General features: G+C 39.8%; 1 protein-coding gene across 1 annotated transcript in view; it reads right to left on the minus strand.

Annotated features, from left to right (window-relative positions):
- The window catches only part of GRIA3 (glutamate ionotropic receptor AMPA type subunit 3), a 161953-nt gene that overhangs the window by 85376 nt on the left and 59935 nt on the right, over positions 1–16642 (minus strand). The window contains exon 3 of the mRNA XM_009275302.1: positions 820–1007. Coding sequence (XP_009273577.1) covers positions 820–1007 — 188 coding nt within the window. The remainder of the gene's footprint in view (positions 1–819; positions 1008–16642) is intronic.

A 16642-nucleotide genomic window follows, 5' to 3' on the forward strand; every position in this document is an offset into this window, starting at 1 on the left:
TCGAGCAGATCAACACTCCCGCCCAACTTGGTGTCGTCTGCAAACTTACTGAGGGAGCACTTGATCCCCTCATCCAGATCATTGATAAAGATATTGAACAAGACCAGCCCCAAAACTGAGCCCTGGGGAACACCGCTCGCGACCGGCCGCCAACTGGATGTAACTCCATTCACCACAACTCTCTGGGCCCGGCCGTCCAGCCAGTTTTTGACCCAGCGCAGAGTACACCTGTCTAAGCCGTGAGCCGCCAGCTGCTCGGATGTTACTCCCTCTTAGCTGAGCAGACTTTCTAGACTCCACACAAAGCACTGACTTGACTTTCTAAACTGCAATAAAATGCTAGATTTGAAATACGCAAATCCAGAGCTATCTTTCCCCTCAATGGTATGCTATCAGCAAACACAGCTGGCTAAAAAGAAGACAACTCACCACTCCCTTGAGCAAACTGGCTGCCTGGATTTAAGTACCACACATATTTGTGAGATTTTTAAACTAATTTTTGAGAAGATAACAAGGGAAGCAGAGGAGATGGAAGGAAAAGCCTAAAACCAATAATTGTTCAGCTATCAACCTGGGGTCCACCATTACCAACTTTCCCTGCAGAAACTTAAGTCATTGCTTTACAGCATCAGGTAGGTTCCATGTAAGTGCTGCCACCAGCTATGAGCATCACTGAGGCATTTTAATTTTACTAGGTAACCGGCCAGTTGTTGGGACTCACATCTCAAAGGATATTTAATTCATTTCTAGAAATAGACAGTTCTGGAAACATTAACAATGTCTGTCACAAAGAGATCACAATTTCTGAAAAGCATATACCTGTTCCAAAATGGTGTTGATTCTGTCTACTTCACAGTCAATTAAGTATCTTTTTTCTTGCCGCCTGTCCATCTCCTCTATAATTCTTCTGAACTCTTGAACATCCTTTATGCTTCCTACAGATCTGGCTGTCACTTGCCAGTTGTTTTGTACTGCTGCTTCCATAATCGCCTGAAGAATGGAAAATCCTGTAGGGGGAAGAGACAATGCAACCATTTAAAAACAGAACAAAAATAAAAACTGTTTTGAATGTTTGACAAAGGGTTCACAAAAACTTGCATCATCTAAAGGGACGCAGACTAGCTAATAGCCTGCAAGTGCTTCATTACTTGAGAAAGCAACAGTGTAGGGACCAGTTTCTTCTTTCAGCTATGCCACTGCCAAAGTCACTGACTTCAGCAGAATTGCTTTGCGGTATATTACTGTGAGGCGTATCAGAATCTGTCCAATATATCATATTATGATCCTCTCAGGGATGTTTATGGTTGTGCTGCGGTCCGTGCCAGCTAAGAATAGGAGCCTGCAGCCATTACTTGGGCAAAAGTCCATCAGCTTGAAGAGCCGGACAGAAGGGGTAATTTGCCTGTACAGACTGCAGCAATGGGTCATTAACTGGCAAAGATCCAAGCACTGCACAAGAATGCCAATTAAGTCATTGTACTGGTTACTGGAGCCATGAACCACAGGAGAATATTTTACTGATACTCACTTTGATTTCAAAAAATGTTTTAAAATATGGAGTCTAGCAGCATTAACCACACTTTCAATGCTTTCATTAAGGTAATACCAACTCATTTAGCAGCCTCAATGGCAGAGAGAAGCAGCACAGAATGACCAAAGACTGCACAGTGGGAAATTATACAAGCAAACAGAATTTGGTGAATTACCTGTTTTGATTCAGGAAATTAAAATTTTTGCATAGTTCTAATTGTTTCGAATCTGGGCAGATGCCAATCAAAGACAGAGGTCATCTACTTCAAGCACACACAGTGGTTTCCAGTGGAGTTTCTTTGTACAGAAGCATCCATGTGAGCTGTGTTTCTGTCCAGATAATTTGTTTGCAAAACTTTCAGTCCAATCATTTAGTCATACTGTGGATTTCTTATCCACAGCCAGATTTGAGATGTTCAGAATGTCTTCACACACATAAACACACAAACATACAGGATCAACAATCAATTAATTGTGCTCTGTGATAACCAGTCCCCTATGCTTCTGAAACTGAAAGGAGTTTGAGCTACAGAGGAACGACGTGTTCACTGCTTCGGATTATACCAATAGCTATTCTGAACTCAGATATCATTGTAGGGGCATACCGATAACAAAGAACTTGTGCTGCTGTCTGATCTCCCGTAGCCTGCTGTAAATCTGTAGTGGCTGTCTGAAGCCAGAGGAGCTGCATCATTACCTCATTACAGACACAAACAAGAAAAGAGTGTGATTTTTCTAGATTGCAGTTAGATTATTATAATTTACCATGTGACTTCCTTAAGTCACTCAAATGCCCTCACTTTCCCTGTGCAGCCGCCTTGATTCTTAATGTTTTTCTTTGTATGAATGCACTTTACTATCCCATGAAAGCTGGTGACAGTTAACATGTACGCTGGTTGGGAATTCTTTCTGGCATCTTCTTTCCCCTGAGACTACTGAAAGGGAGGCACTTACATATGTATAGCACAATGAACTCAGTCTTCCTTAACATCATATTTTACAAAAATGGCCGTGATGTCTGTGACAGCATTGTGATTCCATTACATGTAGGAGGAAGATCTAAGCCTAAGATATTTGGTTGGCTGCAAACGAGGAGTTTTGATGTGGGAACATAAATACCACTAATGGGGATTTACAAATGCTTTGTGTACAAAGATGTGCTTTTAAAAAATATGATTCCACTAAGTAATGAATATTTACAACTTTGTTTCATCATTCATATAATGTCTAAGCATGAACCTTGAGCCTGCCGTAAACAACAGAAAACAGTCCATAAGTCTATTTTTTTCTCTCCAAACTGAACAAAATGGTTCAACATATTATAAAAAAAAGACACTTTAAAAAAATCTGTAGCTCTATTTTTTGCTAATAACACATACAAAACTTACAAATTGTCTCAAGGAAAGAAGTGAAAATGAACATGCTGGAGAGCAGATGCCATTGGTTGACTGCCATGCACCCAGTTTCAGTTAACACTGCGTCAGAGCTCGCTTTGTCAAACCTTGAATATCTCAGAAGAAAGCTGGGCAATTTTCCTAATTTTGTGCAATTGCATGTTTGTGTGGGTGTGAGTGTGTGTGTCTTTGCATGCATGTGTATTAGTCAGTGGTTACCATTTCAAGAAAGAGAAGAGCAAGGTTACTCAGCAGCCTTTTTCCTATGCATGAAAATACAATTACTGTAATCTTAAGTGTGAAAAAGTTCCAGAGCGTCACCATTTCTGTCTTCTCTACCTCCTGTTTCTCCTTGTCACACCAAGTCTTTACAGTCACAGTCCCCTCTACCCTTGCCAGTTCTTGAAATCCTCCCTATGGTCACCGTCTGTGCTATGCCAGCTCGCCTCTCTTGGGCCCTCTCCCTCTCCCGTCCTCACTTTGAGAAGTACCATTTGCCCTTCCTGTGACAGGTCATTTGGCCAGTCCTCTGACGACCTTTACAAAGCCCCTTCCCCTTGCTTTACAAAAGCATGGTTCAAACCTCCTGCTTTTAGGAATGCAACACACTCACATCTTCGCAAATATGCGTTGCACTGTTCCCAACCTCCAATCTCTCTCCATGCCTATTGCCTCCAGCGCCATTTACTACATTTTACGTTGTTACCCATTACGTGATATTTCTGTAAACATGTTCCAGGCTCCAGCTGTACTCTACCATTAAGAGAGCTGTTACATAAGCAGTGTGATTGTTTAAATAAAAGGACCATTTTATCTTCAAATGTGAACTTTTCTTTCTCCTTAGCATAACAATGCAAGCTGTGACAGTTCGGGGGTACTGCCTGGGTAACGAATGGGGAAATTATTTTCCCTGTTCTGTGCATGTCAGCGACCAGACCTGTACACTGAGCTTTTCCATTCCCTACCCTCCAGTAAACATGCCGTGTGAAAGCTTCACAAGAGATGCTTGCCCCTGAGCACCCTGGAGGTGCTGAACTCTCATGGGTGCCTCTCATCTCATTCACCCTAAAGGAAACCAGCTAGCCATGGCAACTATCTCTATTTTGTAGTTCTTCTATTGTCTGCATCAGATCTATCCCAGAAGACTAGAGGATTGATAATTCATTACCGGTCTGTGAAGAAGCCATGCAGGAAAGGCTTTCATTAATACTGTTGCTGGTTTATACTACTTCAATCGATAAAGCAAAAAAATATTAGATAATACAAGAAAAACTGACATCCTCCTAGAAGATGACAGCAACGACATAATCTCAAAACAGGTTCATAATGCCATTACTAAAATTCAGAGGTTGTTCATTCTATAGTCATTGACACAAATACAGACAACAGGAAAAATTCAGTCAGACCCCAATCTGATCTTTCAACCTCTTTTTTCTTGGTCATGCCTTGGATGTAAAAAAGCAGCAGGATGGAAGGCATGCATTTTTCTGGAAGCACTGCTTCTGAGGCTAGCTCGTCTGATGGCACCACATCCCTTCACTGCACTACGTTATTAACGTGTTGGCATTACTGATTTACAAATACATCTGGTCACACGATGGCGATGTCCATACTTGCCAAGTCATGTAACAGACCCATATTACGTTTTGGTCCCTTTTAGCCACGTACTGGGGAGGGGTTGCTCCTGTGATCTTTGAATGCAATCTCACAAGTCAATCTGATCTGCACCTACTAAAAGCTTAGACAATCCTGGGCTTAATATTCAAATGTGTCATTGTCTGGCTTATTCTTAAAATATTGATGATTTAAAAGAGCTAACCCTCATCTAAACAGTCTGCAAAATGATTGGGCTGGAAGTAGATACAGTAATACAACTAGAACACAAGTGCCCAGCTTACCTCTCAGTGAGCTGAAGCAAGTATTTTGAGTTCTGCTGACTGAAGCTTGCAAAGAGGGAAAATATTCAATATAAATTTCCCTCAAAGCAGGGAAAACATTAGTTGTTGCAATGCTATCTCTGTACTTTAAACAACCCAGACAGAATTACATTCTAGGCAGTCCTCCCTGTAGCTGGACTAAGACACAAATTCACCCAGTATCTTCATACTTCTGCCAGGGAAGCAAAGCCTGTACTTCAGTCTTTCAGATCATCCCTTTGATACAAGCATCTCTCAACTGACCCTGCTGACACAGGTGGAGAGGACACTTCACTCTTTTGCATCTATGAAAGCTCATGAAACTTTTCCCACATCCACATAAGTAAAATTCATCTGAGCAGTTTGCTCAGCCATATGAAGTTTTAGGTACTACATCATTGAACTTACTCCTGTTTAAGTAACAGCAATCATTAATGTGTCATAAGTAAAAGACCACACTGGAACATCTGTAGTATCACATGAGACCTCGCAGTTGGCACCAAAGTACTTACTGAGAAAAAATTACCGCTTACGTAAATCACTTTTTTCCTGAATGTTCCTGATAAGATCTTGGACCTTAGCCTCCTATTAGAAATGAAAGAGCATTTGCTTGCAGTCCCTCTTTCTTTTGCCTTGCTGAGTACCAAAGATCTTTGAGGGGTATATTTTCCTGGCATAGAGCATGCTTGTGCCAGCTGAATGAACATCAGCTCTGCTCTGAATACTTGTGTTTTGAACTATGTATCTGGGACATGATATGAAGAACTCAGCTTCTAGCCTGCGAGTCAACTTCAGGGATTTAAGTGTAGAGCTGTGTTTGACAAAGGCACAATGAACTCATCAAAAAGGAGGCCATCAAGGCAAGTGCTTCCCCAAGACAAATACAAATTCTATGACACCAGCTTACATTTCAAGCGTATCAGAGGTCTCTAAGTTGAGATATACTTTGATATTCTGTGTGTTTGGCACTGAGCCTAGCACTAATTTACAAGCAAACAGATCAACATGGTAGGCGTGAGTAAAAAACAACTAGCCAACCCAAAACACTCCCCATCATTCAAAATCCAAACATCTCAGGCAAGTATGCTTTGCATAACCTATGTCTGCTTAACAATTTTATAGTGGGGGGAGAAGCAAGGAACAAGCTACTAAACTAGTCACCAGTAAGAGATGCAGCAAATGACTAGTACACTGGAGTGCTCTTTCAGTCTAACACATGTAAGTTCAAATTATTAAATAAAAGTAGAATAACTGCATTCCATCTATTTTTGACCTGATCACTTCTATCTGGTAACCAGCACGTAAAGTGTTACACTCCATTATTCTGGTAGCAGACAACCTTCTAGACCAAGTAGCAAACACACTCTAACGTTATTTTTTTCTTCTGCTTTTTCTATTCAGTAAACCTCTAGCTTCCCCTGTACATATATTACATTATTGCAACCTGTCATCCATAAACAGAGAAATCTACACAAATAATAAGTCACCTTGGTTGAGTGAATATGAACTTGCCTGGCTCTAAAGGAGAATTTACAGGAATCATCTGGCCCGCATTTGCTCAGGATGGAATACAGCTAAACATGCAGGAATTCAGATCTGCTGAATGCAAGACTTTTTTTTTTTCCATGGCTTTTTCTGAACGCATTTCACCTTGATCTGTTCTTTCATAACAACCTTACATCTAACTCACCCCTCATTTTACTCAAGTTTTAGGTCAGTGCAACTCCAGTGTTTTTGAATGAAGCTGTGCCAGTGTAAAATGAGAGTAATGTGGTAAGGGATCAAAGAGTACAATAACCAAGGGCAGACATAAAGATGCTGTAAGCAATGCTGTCACTTCCGTAAGGGGACTTATTCATATGACTTTCACAATGATGTGGGCAAGTCTCCTGGTGTAGGACAGATAGGTGTACCTCAATACAACAATATCATCCAAAGTTTATCGAAAGAACTGTGTTCTAGTTTTAGCTTTGCTATGCAAATCTTTCTTTAAAGAATTTCCAAGGGAATAATAATTGATTATAGCTTCTGGATGCAGATGGGTAACAAAACAGGTGAGATGGGAACACTTTAAAATCAGAGTATGTTCTGCTTGAGGAAAATATAACAGGTAAACAATTGTGCAAAGAAGGCAGAACTAGCACAGAAAATCAGAGAAAGGAATAATGTATTTTGAGAAGTGACAGAAGGTGAAGAGCATTGTGTTGTCCAGTGGGCATGGGCTATAGGGTATCCTCTGTGTACTTAGTAATAAGAACTCTTGATAGCGATGCTATCAGAAAGCTGACAGAGGTAGTAGTGAGGGCATTCTGTCACCAGAGGATGCTGAGATCTGGGAGATATGGGCCTAGGAGTAGTGGAGAGCCCTCTCAAAGGCAAAACTTTTTTACATGCCAATGGCAAAATTGTAAAACTACATTGGCATTAAAAAGTATTAACTTCCAAGCTTTAGGAGATCTGAATTTAAAAAAAAAATTAAACTGCTTAAGTACAGAGAGACCTCATCTGTGAAGCTCTACACTGAGTTCAGGGCTTTGTCTGTCCAGCAGAGTTGAAAACCTAAAACTATGCAGTAAGCACAGTACTGTTACACATACAGTGGGATGCAAATCTAGGGAGTTCAATTCCAATGATATTCCTGCCCAACACCGATTTCCCTGAGTGGCCTGAATTCTCCAGCAAGGCTTAAGTACAGAGACCTCATCTGTGAAGCTCTACACTGAGTTCAGGGCTTTGTCTGTCCAGCAGAGTTGAAAACCTAAAACTATGCAGTAAGCACAGTACTGTTACACATACAGTGGGATGCAAATCTAGGGAGTTCAATTCCAATGATATTCCTGCCCAACACCGATTTCCCTGAGTGGCCTGAATTCTCCAGCAAGGACATGCTCCAAGTGACATCAGCAAATTCAAAATAAACCATTTGCTGAGTACAGTCCTGCATCCTACCGGTATCAGGAAGCTATCACCATAACCTTAGTACAGTATCATAGCCTTGCCTAGATGCAGCCTTCTGCAGTGGCTTCTTTCCCTTCTATTCACCTTTGAGCACTTCTATCCCACGACCACACTGTTTTGCAGCCTCACTTACTGCCTTTTGTACGGAGCAAGCTAGAATGAGTCCACACCAAGCCCTGCTGCTTGCAAGAGACCAGCCTTCAGCTGAAAAGCCTTTGAATGATATAATCAGAATAGAAGTTTCTCTGGGTAAAAAAGAAGAAACCAAGATACACAGCTATTACCAACCACTTCGTTCAGATCATCAGAGCTGGGTTTTGTCATTACTCCCGTGCACCGGTTACTGAAGAAACCAGGTCTAGCCACTACGGATAGAAAATATCTCAGCCATAATCCTCTTGATGCCATAAAGTTGACCATAGCGAGGCCTAATTGAGATCCTTTGGCCTTAGTCTGTCCTTAACTTCAGGCACATTTGGATGACAGTCTCTTAGATTCTCTTTCTAGTCAAGAGAGATGCCGTGTAATTTTTCTGTGTTTGCAACATGCGTGGAAATCAATGGAAGAAACTACATAAAAGAATGAAGTTGTGTAAGGCATCATCACGTAGGTATCACTCACAACCTTTACCTGCAATTGAAAAACTAAAAGACAACAAAAATGCCAGTGTGTTGACTAGCACTCAACTGATGAGGCTAATTACTGCATGTTAAAAATACATATCTAATTGTGTTTACATATTTATCTCAGCAAAAAGATTCTAATTAGGAATCACAGAGCTAGCAATTATCACACTGGAAAAGAAAACCTAACTTGTCTGCAAAACAAGTGCAGCACATTTCATGTGAAACCAGTTCTCAAAGAGAAACCTTACAAATACCAAAATCAGAGCATGCACAGATGTTGCAAGACGTGGAGAATTTAACTCATCTTTTGGTGCCAATACTGACTTTGAGGCGATATATTTGGCCTATCGTATGACTTGGAGAAAAACAGAAAATGACAAGCCACCTGATAAATAATGCAACAGTGTGCTGCTGCTCAGTGACGAGCCAAGCTGTTGAACTACCTTTCCCAAGGCTTGACTGTGGCTGGTCTGAGCGAGGTGGTGCAATGAACGCTGTCTTTATTTCAGAAACGAAAGGTCTGCTCCTGTATATAATGCTAACGCTGGCCTTCCCGCTGGCATTGATATGGCTATACGGATTTCCTTCCTCTTTTCAATGAGCCTGCAAAACTCCTGATATATCTCTGCCTTAATGACACATTTTAGCCCAGCCTCATTGTTTCAGAAGTACATCATACGTGGGCCTGTATCTCCCACAGAGTGGTCTACACTTAACACAAAGCAGTGCACTTCACACGAGATGTTTTTGCGTCACTCAGCTTTCAGAAATTTCTTACAAAAACATTAATAATGTTAACAACAATGCTAAATAACGCTCAAAGCACTGAAAATTAACAGATTTATTGTCAACATTCCCTTATGAAATAGGCAAATAATGAATTTGACATAAAATAAAAAAATGATTTGGCCTATCCCATGCAGAGAATTAGTAATAGAGCCAATTTTCAAATTCAGGTTCTCCTGATTCATATCTAGATTTATTTTTATTTCAAGCTGTAACATAGTTGAACATATACTTTTAAAGATTCCTATACTGCCTACAAACACGCTAGCCACTGAAATTATATAGTAAAAACACCAGTATGGTATCTCAGAATACATTTTCCTCATATCTTATTTGCTAGAGTAAATTGAATAGCTACCTCGCCTCGAGTGAACTGGGATACTGATGGAAAGCGTTATTTATTATTCCAGGTAAAGTTGCACAATCGTGACACAATTACAAATAGAGTTAAAAAGGAAAGTATTGTGTGGAATTATGATCCGAGAAAGGAAATAAAAATGAATTATTTTTTAAGCTTAAATAACTTTTTTAGCCAAAAGAGAATATTAGTGCATTTATTCTGTTATAGCCAATAAATGTTCTGGAAAAAGGAAACTTATCCACCTATCAACAGCAGAGGATTTTGAAAATAGCTAAAACTTGGCCTCACATATCACTGCATTCATCTAAAGAGCTAAAAATGTAATTTCAATGTATGCTGCAAACTTAAAATTATTGATAATACAAGTTAATTCTTTGCCATGATATGTATAGGGTTTTTAGCATGAACGTGCAAGAGTATTGCTGACTGCCTTCTCTTAAAAACATGTCTGGAACTGCTGAGTCTAAAAAAATGATAAATATTATTCCTTTGAAGAAACAATCACAGGAGATTATGGTAATCGGACTATGAATTGAAATACATATTCATCACAAAAACCCCCTGGATTCACCGCAGATAAATGTCTTGGAAAAAAATTATGCTAGTTGAATTGTCCTCAAACATAGTAAAATTTCTATCTGACCTTCAGTCAATCATGTTAGAAAAATATTTATTCCTCTCCCTAACCTTTATCTACACTTTCTGTTTCTCAAACTACCTGAGCAAACAAATCTTTTGCCTCCGAGAATTTTCATTAACAGATGCTATCAGCCTTTCAAAGTCTCTCTTCATCAACATCTCACCCTTTGGTATCCAGCATTTTAATTGCCCTTGCAGCTGGAATGTGTCTCATGTCTCAACCCGTAAGTTAATTTCCTTTTATTTATTCTGAACACATAAAAAAACCATAGCAATCAAAAGGTGAGTACCGATTTTAAAAATATTCTGAAATTTAAATGAGTTTTTATGATAATATAAATGATAATTTATGGATCCATACTCACAGTCTGCACATGTGTTTCTTTTTAGTCACTCAGTTGGCTGTTTCTGCCTTTTTTTGCCAATGGCTAGTAACAAGGAGCTTTTATATAGCGTTACTACCTATATTTTTTCAGTACAAGCATTTCTCTTCATAACAACAATGTATTCATTAATTACATGGCCTCATACTAATTCGAAACAGGTCTGCATACCTCCTAGACTACTTGGCAATGCAGATTTGGTCTGAACTGGGCTTGAACATACAAGTGTAGCTCTACTGCATTGACCAGAGCACGGAATATATTATCTAACCTGCTTTATACTGATTCTTCCTGTAGTGAGGCCACAGAATGACAATTTACAAAGTTAGCAGAGAATTAGCATGACATCAATAGACAGCACCTGACCCAACATAAAGCTTAGGGGTAACAAGTTACCTTTCAAAACATTTCACACAGATGAGGTGGCGGAATGAGGATGTACTGGTTCAGTGCTCTGTATCAGTGACCTAACACCATTACTTCTTGCAGCATTATGTTCTGTGAATCAAAAAGACCTGGTTATTCTGCGGGATGGTGACACACAACCTACAGCGTAGAGACTACCCATTTGCAGACAGGAAATTCCTGGGTCTTTACCTGCTATTGAAGAAAGAGACTGAAGGGGAAACAATGCCTTGCTTTTATTATCCAACCTTATAACCCTATTTGAATATTAGAGGTCTTTTTCATTGTATCAAAAATCATTAAGAATATTAGCATTAGCTATCCCTTCTCTGCTAACACATAGAATATTTTTTGTCTGCTGCTTTTTATTTTTCAACTTCTAAATACAGGGGTTGGAGCCAGTAACCTCAGATGGGCGAAAAAAACCCAGATTTAAGCAGCTGTGGTCAGTTACTGAATATGCTATTCCTGATTTAGCTCAGGAAGGCAGCTCAGATGAAATATTAGGCTGGACTATACAGAAATGTGCAAACATTTCAGCATAAATATTTCCCAAGTAGAGACAGGAATGTTATTCAAAAGTCTAGCTCTGGCTTCATCTCTCCAAGTTTCGATGTGCTCAGTTGGGGAAGGAAGGAGAGGGAGCGCGTTCTTGGAGTTGGCTCCACACATCAGCAAGGGTTGGGCTTCAGATCCAGACTGTTCTACAGCATCCAAGATCGTTTGTGACTACAGCACTCCCCCTTCCAGGACATTTTTCCCATGGATTGGATATTTTTCCCCCCCCCTACGGTGCCATCCCATTCATTTTTATGCTCCACAAATGGAATTTGCAGAGGAAGGCATAATGCGATTTTGATCTATCAAAAAAAAAAGGTACCATTACCTAGGCATGGGCAGAGTTTGTCTAATTTACTGCTCTGGTAATTGACGGTTTAGAAATACCAGCATGATGGGCTTCACAGAGAAACCGGACTCAGGGAATAACCTATACGACTTCAAAGGCAATTTCAGCAGAGGCTCAACCTTACCATACTTGACCACCTTGGGCAAAAACTGGTCCTGCATATAAAGGATCTGCTGATAGACGGGCATATACCCTCAAAATTTGTCCCAAAATTAGCATAATGGAAGCGTACACTGCTGGATCACCATGAACATGGAACGATATCAATAAAAGGTTATGCATCCTTCAAGAATTAATGGCCACTAGACCTTCGTTAACTGCTGCTGGACTATACACCCATATACACACCATGACTATACAGCAAAATCACTGAACACGTAAAACCATGTTTCTTAGTTTTATATTATCAATAAACACAAAGAAAAAAATCTTGTTCTTGCATGTGCACATGGTAAATGGTAAAGATTCTGTGAAAATGATCTAGAAATGGTAATGACCAGAGTATTTTAAACAACTAATACTTTTGCCTACGATCCTCTCAGAAACGGGCTCATTCACAGTGCAGCATAGGTAAAATTTTCACAGGTATCTGCCTTTCATTTTCAAAAGTGACTTGGGTAGGATGGTAGGAGTAGGTTTTCAGGGGAAATTAAGATGCAGATGCTGAAGAATCTCAGCACATGGGGCACCTGCGCTCCACTGACTGAAATGGCAGTCAGGCATAGATCTCATTGAGATGCTTTTCACAATGTGACTATGTGTATGTTGAAACCCTAAATACCTCTGAAAGACCTGTCCCGTGTGCCTTTGGAAATCACTTATGAAAATAGGATATGTGCTTCTCAGAACATGTACTCTGTGGCCTGCTTAAAAAGTGGCACAGAATTCTCTACAGGATACACTGTTAATTAGTTATTTCATTGCAACATGTTCAACAAGTGCACAGATAAGGACTGCCTGACTAAATGGGATGTATACATATCTGAGACAGACTATCAATTATTAGCTTGAAGAAGAAAAGGGAGATAGAAAATTCCCCTCCAAGGTTGCAGAGTGGTAGAGTATCTATTACAAAAGGAAGGGGTTGCATGTAAACTGCAAACTCCCTGTTTTTGTAGTTTCAAACAAAATTGTTCTTAATGTTTTCTCAGAGTTGTTTTGTAAAATTAGGAAGCTGTAACAAACACGTCCTTGGGACCAGCCAGCCTCAGTACTCCAATTATGTTGGGCTTTGCACCCAATTACGCTGCCAAGTGTTTACTATTATTTAAAACGTTTATATGCTATTTGAATATTCAATCCAATATTCAGCGAAACAAAAGAACTCTTCTATTCCATTTGTTTTGATATTATACTGATGCATGACTACTCTTCCATGGCTCCAAAGCCTCACAAATCTGATTGCGTGGTTAGCACACTACAATGATAACATATGCAAAAAGTTTAGTATTGTCCAATCTGAAGGAGAAAATGCACAGTGAACGGTACACACAGCTAGAAGCACAAGCACTGATAGTTCTGATCACTCAGTTTCCCATTACTGTAGTCATTCAGGCAGAGAAAGATTTCACAGAACAAGGGAGGTCCCTGGTATATAGAGTGGAAAGGTTTTAAGTGTTCTGTGCAAATCAATACTTTAAAACAAAAGGTTGTCATTCCACCACTGCCCTCCTTCAGTCAGGTGGCACTTGTTTAGTATTTTTTTTTTTGCCCCCAGGTAAACTAAATAAGATTTCTTTATTTTAACAATTTCTGCCACTGTAATTATCTCTGTGCAGGTATGAAAAGCAAGGGAAAACCAGGTCGGTTGCGCCTGTGAGCAACTGGAGTTGACTTCAATAAAAAATTTCCATCTAACCTTACTAATTATTAATGTACAGATATTCTAGGCTCAAAATATAATGCCTGTGCTTACCCCAGGGAGCTGGTCCCCTCTGACTGTACTCAATACTAACTAATCCTCCCCCTGTAGTGAAATATCAAGCCAACATCTTTCTTTTTACAGTAAAAAGTTCTGTTATTGTTGTTTCTGCAAAAAAGCGCAAACATTTAAAAAGCAGATTCTTTAAACACTGGATTATTATGACTGCGCTATATACCATAGCATATCAAGAGGTCAAGAATCACTTTCTAACTGCACTGCTACACTTAACAGTTCTCACTGAGATCGTAGCTCTCAATGCCAGATTTTCTTGCTCACTGTTTGGAGCATGTCACATCACTTCACTGATTCCTTTTCTTTCAATTTTTTTTTTAATGCAGCAAAAGTTTTGCCCCTGTTTTAAAAGGTCTACACTGTGCATGTCTGTCCTCATTCTTTGGATAGCCCTTCTGTCTCTGCCTGTAATGAAAGCCTTGGTGTCTTCATTCCTATCTTTCAGAAGTAGCACTGCTGTCTCCCCTGCTACACTTCATGGCTTCTACTCATTTACTTCCCCTATTGTGATTCACCTCTATCACTTTGGATGATGTGGAACTGAGGGAGGATTAAAAATAAAAGTATGCTGAAAGACACAGCGTTGAGACATGGTCCTACTACCATGCAGTTAAGCATGTCTTCATCTATACCTCCATTGATTACATGTTGCACCAGTGGTTCAGGTACTCTAGGATAAACCACTGCAGACCTTCAGCCCCAGTTAGGCACACTCCCAAATCTCCTCTGTACTCAGAACTCGAGAGGAGTGGATTTATGCCATTATCTATCCTGAACAGCAGAAGAGAAACAACTTGACTTTCCAGTCCTTCAGCCTTCCACATAACACCACCACCTCATTTTCCACATATAGTAATATTTTATTCTCCCTCTTACATCCTGGAACTAGAACACCTTGGAAGTGAAGCAGGCAGAGAGCCGAATTAACTGTGTTACGTTCTAGATCAGCTCTTTTCCATTCCCTGCAAAGAGTTTTAAAACACTGGCAATCAACATGAGCCTAAATCTGCTTCAGCTAAAGCCATGTGAAATTTTTGTGGGAATTCAGAGACCGCTTGTGACTACTCCAGCCATATTCCTGAAGAGATTAGTATGTGTTATTCCTAAAAAAGACTGAGTTTAGATCTAAGCATATAAACCTGAATGACAGGAAGGACCCCACACCATTCAGAACTTAAAAGGCAACAATTTGCAATATTTTTCATATAATTCTTCATCTCAGGGATCAGGCCATGGCCACAGAGCCTGTCAACAGCTATAAGAAGTCTTATTTACAGTCTAGACCTGCAAATACTTCTTTTGAAGCAAAGTAATCACAAAGTAATTCACCTAATCCCAACCACTGAACGCTTCTCCAACACCGCTGAGTTCCAGGGAGTTTTGCCATTCACTGTGGAGGGAACAGCATCAGGTGCTATATCGAATTGCTTACACGGTTAAACACATATCAGCAAGATGATTCTTTGATTTTACACCGTACCCACCATAGTTTTTCCACTGTGCTGGTGGCTTATTATTTCTGGTTGAACACAATAATATGGCTTGTCTCCTGAAGTTAAAAATTAACCTGTACTGGCCAACTGCAGTAAATTATTAAGATAAAGCAAAACTATTTTATTTTGTTATACATAAAAAAATGGAAACCACGTCTCTTTAGCTCTATATGTCAGCTTTACATACTTCAATTTATCTTTCTTAGCTTCCTTCTGATGGATGTCTTCAACCACCAGGACTCTAATTCTTACCAGTAGCGCTTACCAAAGTGGAAACTCATGTCTGTTGACAAGAAATGAGTATGTAGCTCTCACAGCGTATCAGGAGTAACTTACATCTTTTAAAACAGTTGATTTTATAATGGCCAAAGAAGAGAGAAAGGGTAGATTTGAATCCAAATTATAATCTTTTAGGAAGTCACAGAGAGCAACTCATAGCCAACAGACATGAGATTCAAGCAGTATGGAAAAGTCTAATACACTAGATATACCACCCATTGACTTCTCTAGGAATTTCGCATGGAGCTGAACCACCAGAGGCGTGGCACAGGAAAGCTCTTCCTTGCTATCAGACATTCGTATTTTCTTGCTTGATTTTTCTCTTAAATAAACATTCATTATTGACAACGTGAGAAAGGTTTCACTCCCTACTGAAGCTTCAGTTCCTCTATCCTTCATATAATTCCTCAGAGGAACAATACTGAGCATGATCTTCAAACACACGCTGGATCCACCTTTGACACTCCGGTGCCACGGGATTGCCTTGCAATACTCAGTGAGCTTCTGCACCAGCAGTTGTCTTTCAAAGAATGACTTAAATTTTCTTCTTGGCATCTGAAGACCAAAATTGTGGCTTCTCTCCCAAGTGTTCCAGAATACCATCACTAGCACAAAGGAAGGTTGGAGATGAAGCCTCTGATGTGGCAGCACTCAGACTGCGTTAAAGCGGTTGTTCCACACTCAGGTGGAATGTGGTGGAAGCCAGCTTTTCTTTACTTTGCTGGATATACAGACTGCATCCTTCTACACTGCATAGTAAATAAAACTGCAACACCTGTATCTGACATACACATACTGACCTCAGTGATGTATTGCTAAAAAGCTATTTCAAATATTCTTTCTCCCAAAAGTCACATGGATAATACACTTAACTTCTTTGGAAAGAATCCCAAGGAAACAAAGGGAGAGATTTTAAAAGACAAAATATTGCTATAGTGCCCTTGCTCTTTTTTTTTTTGGCCAGAAGCCATGTAATTCTTTTCTGGCTGGCTTATTCTGTCACAAAGAGAATGACCTTTATTGAAGGGT

This window comes from Aptenodytes forsteri, unplaced genomic scaffold (genome assembly GCF_000699145.1).
Source record: "Aptenodytes forsteri isolate BGI_AS27 unplaced genomic scaffold, ASM69914v1 Scaffold143, whole genome shotgun sequence".
Lineage (NCBI taxonomy): Eukaryota > Metazoa > Chordata > Aves > Sphenisciformes > Spheniscidae > Aptenodytes > Aptenodytes forsteri.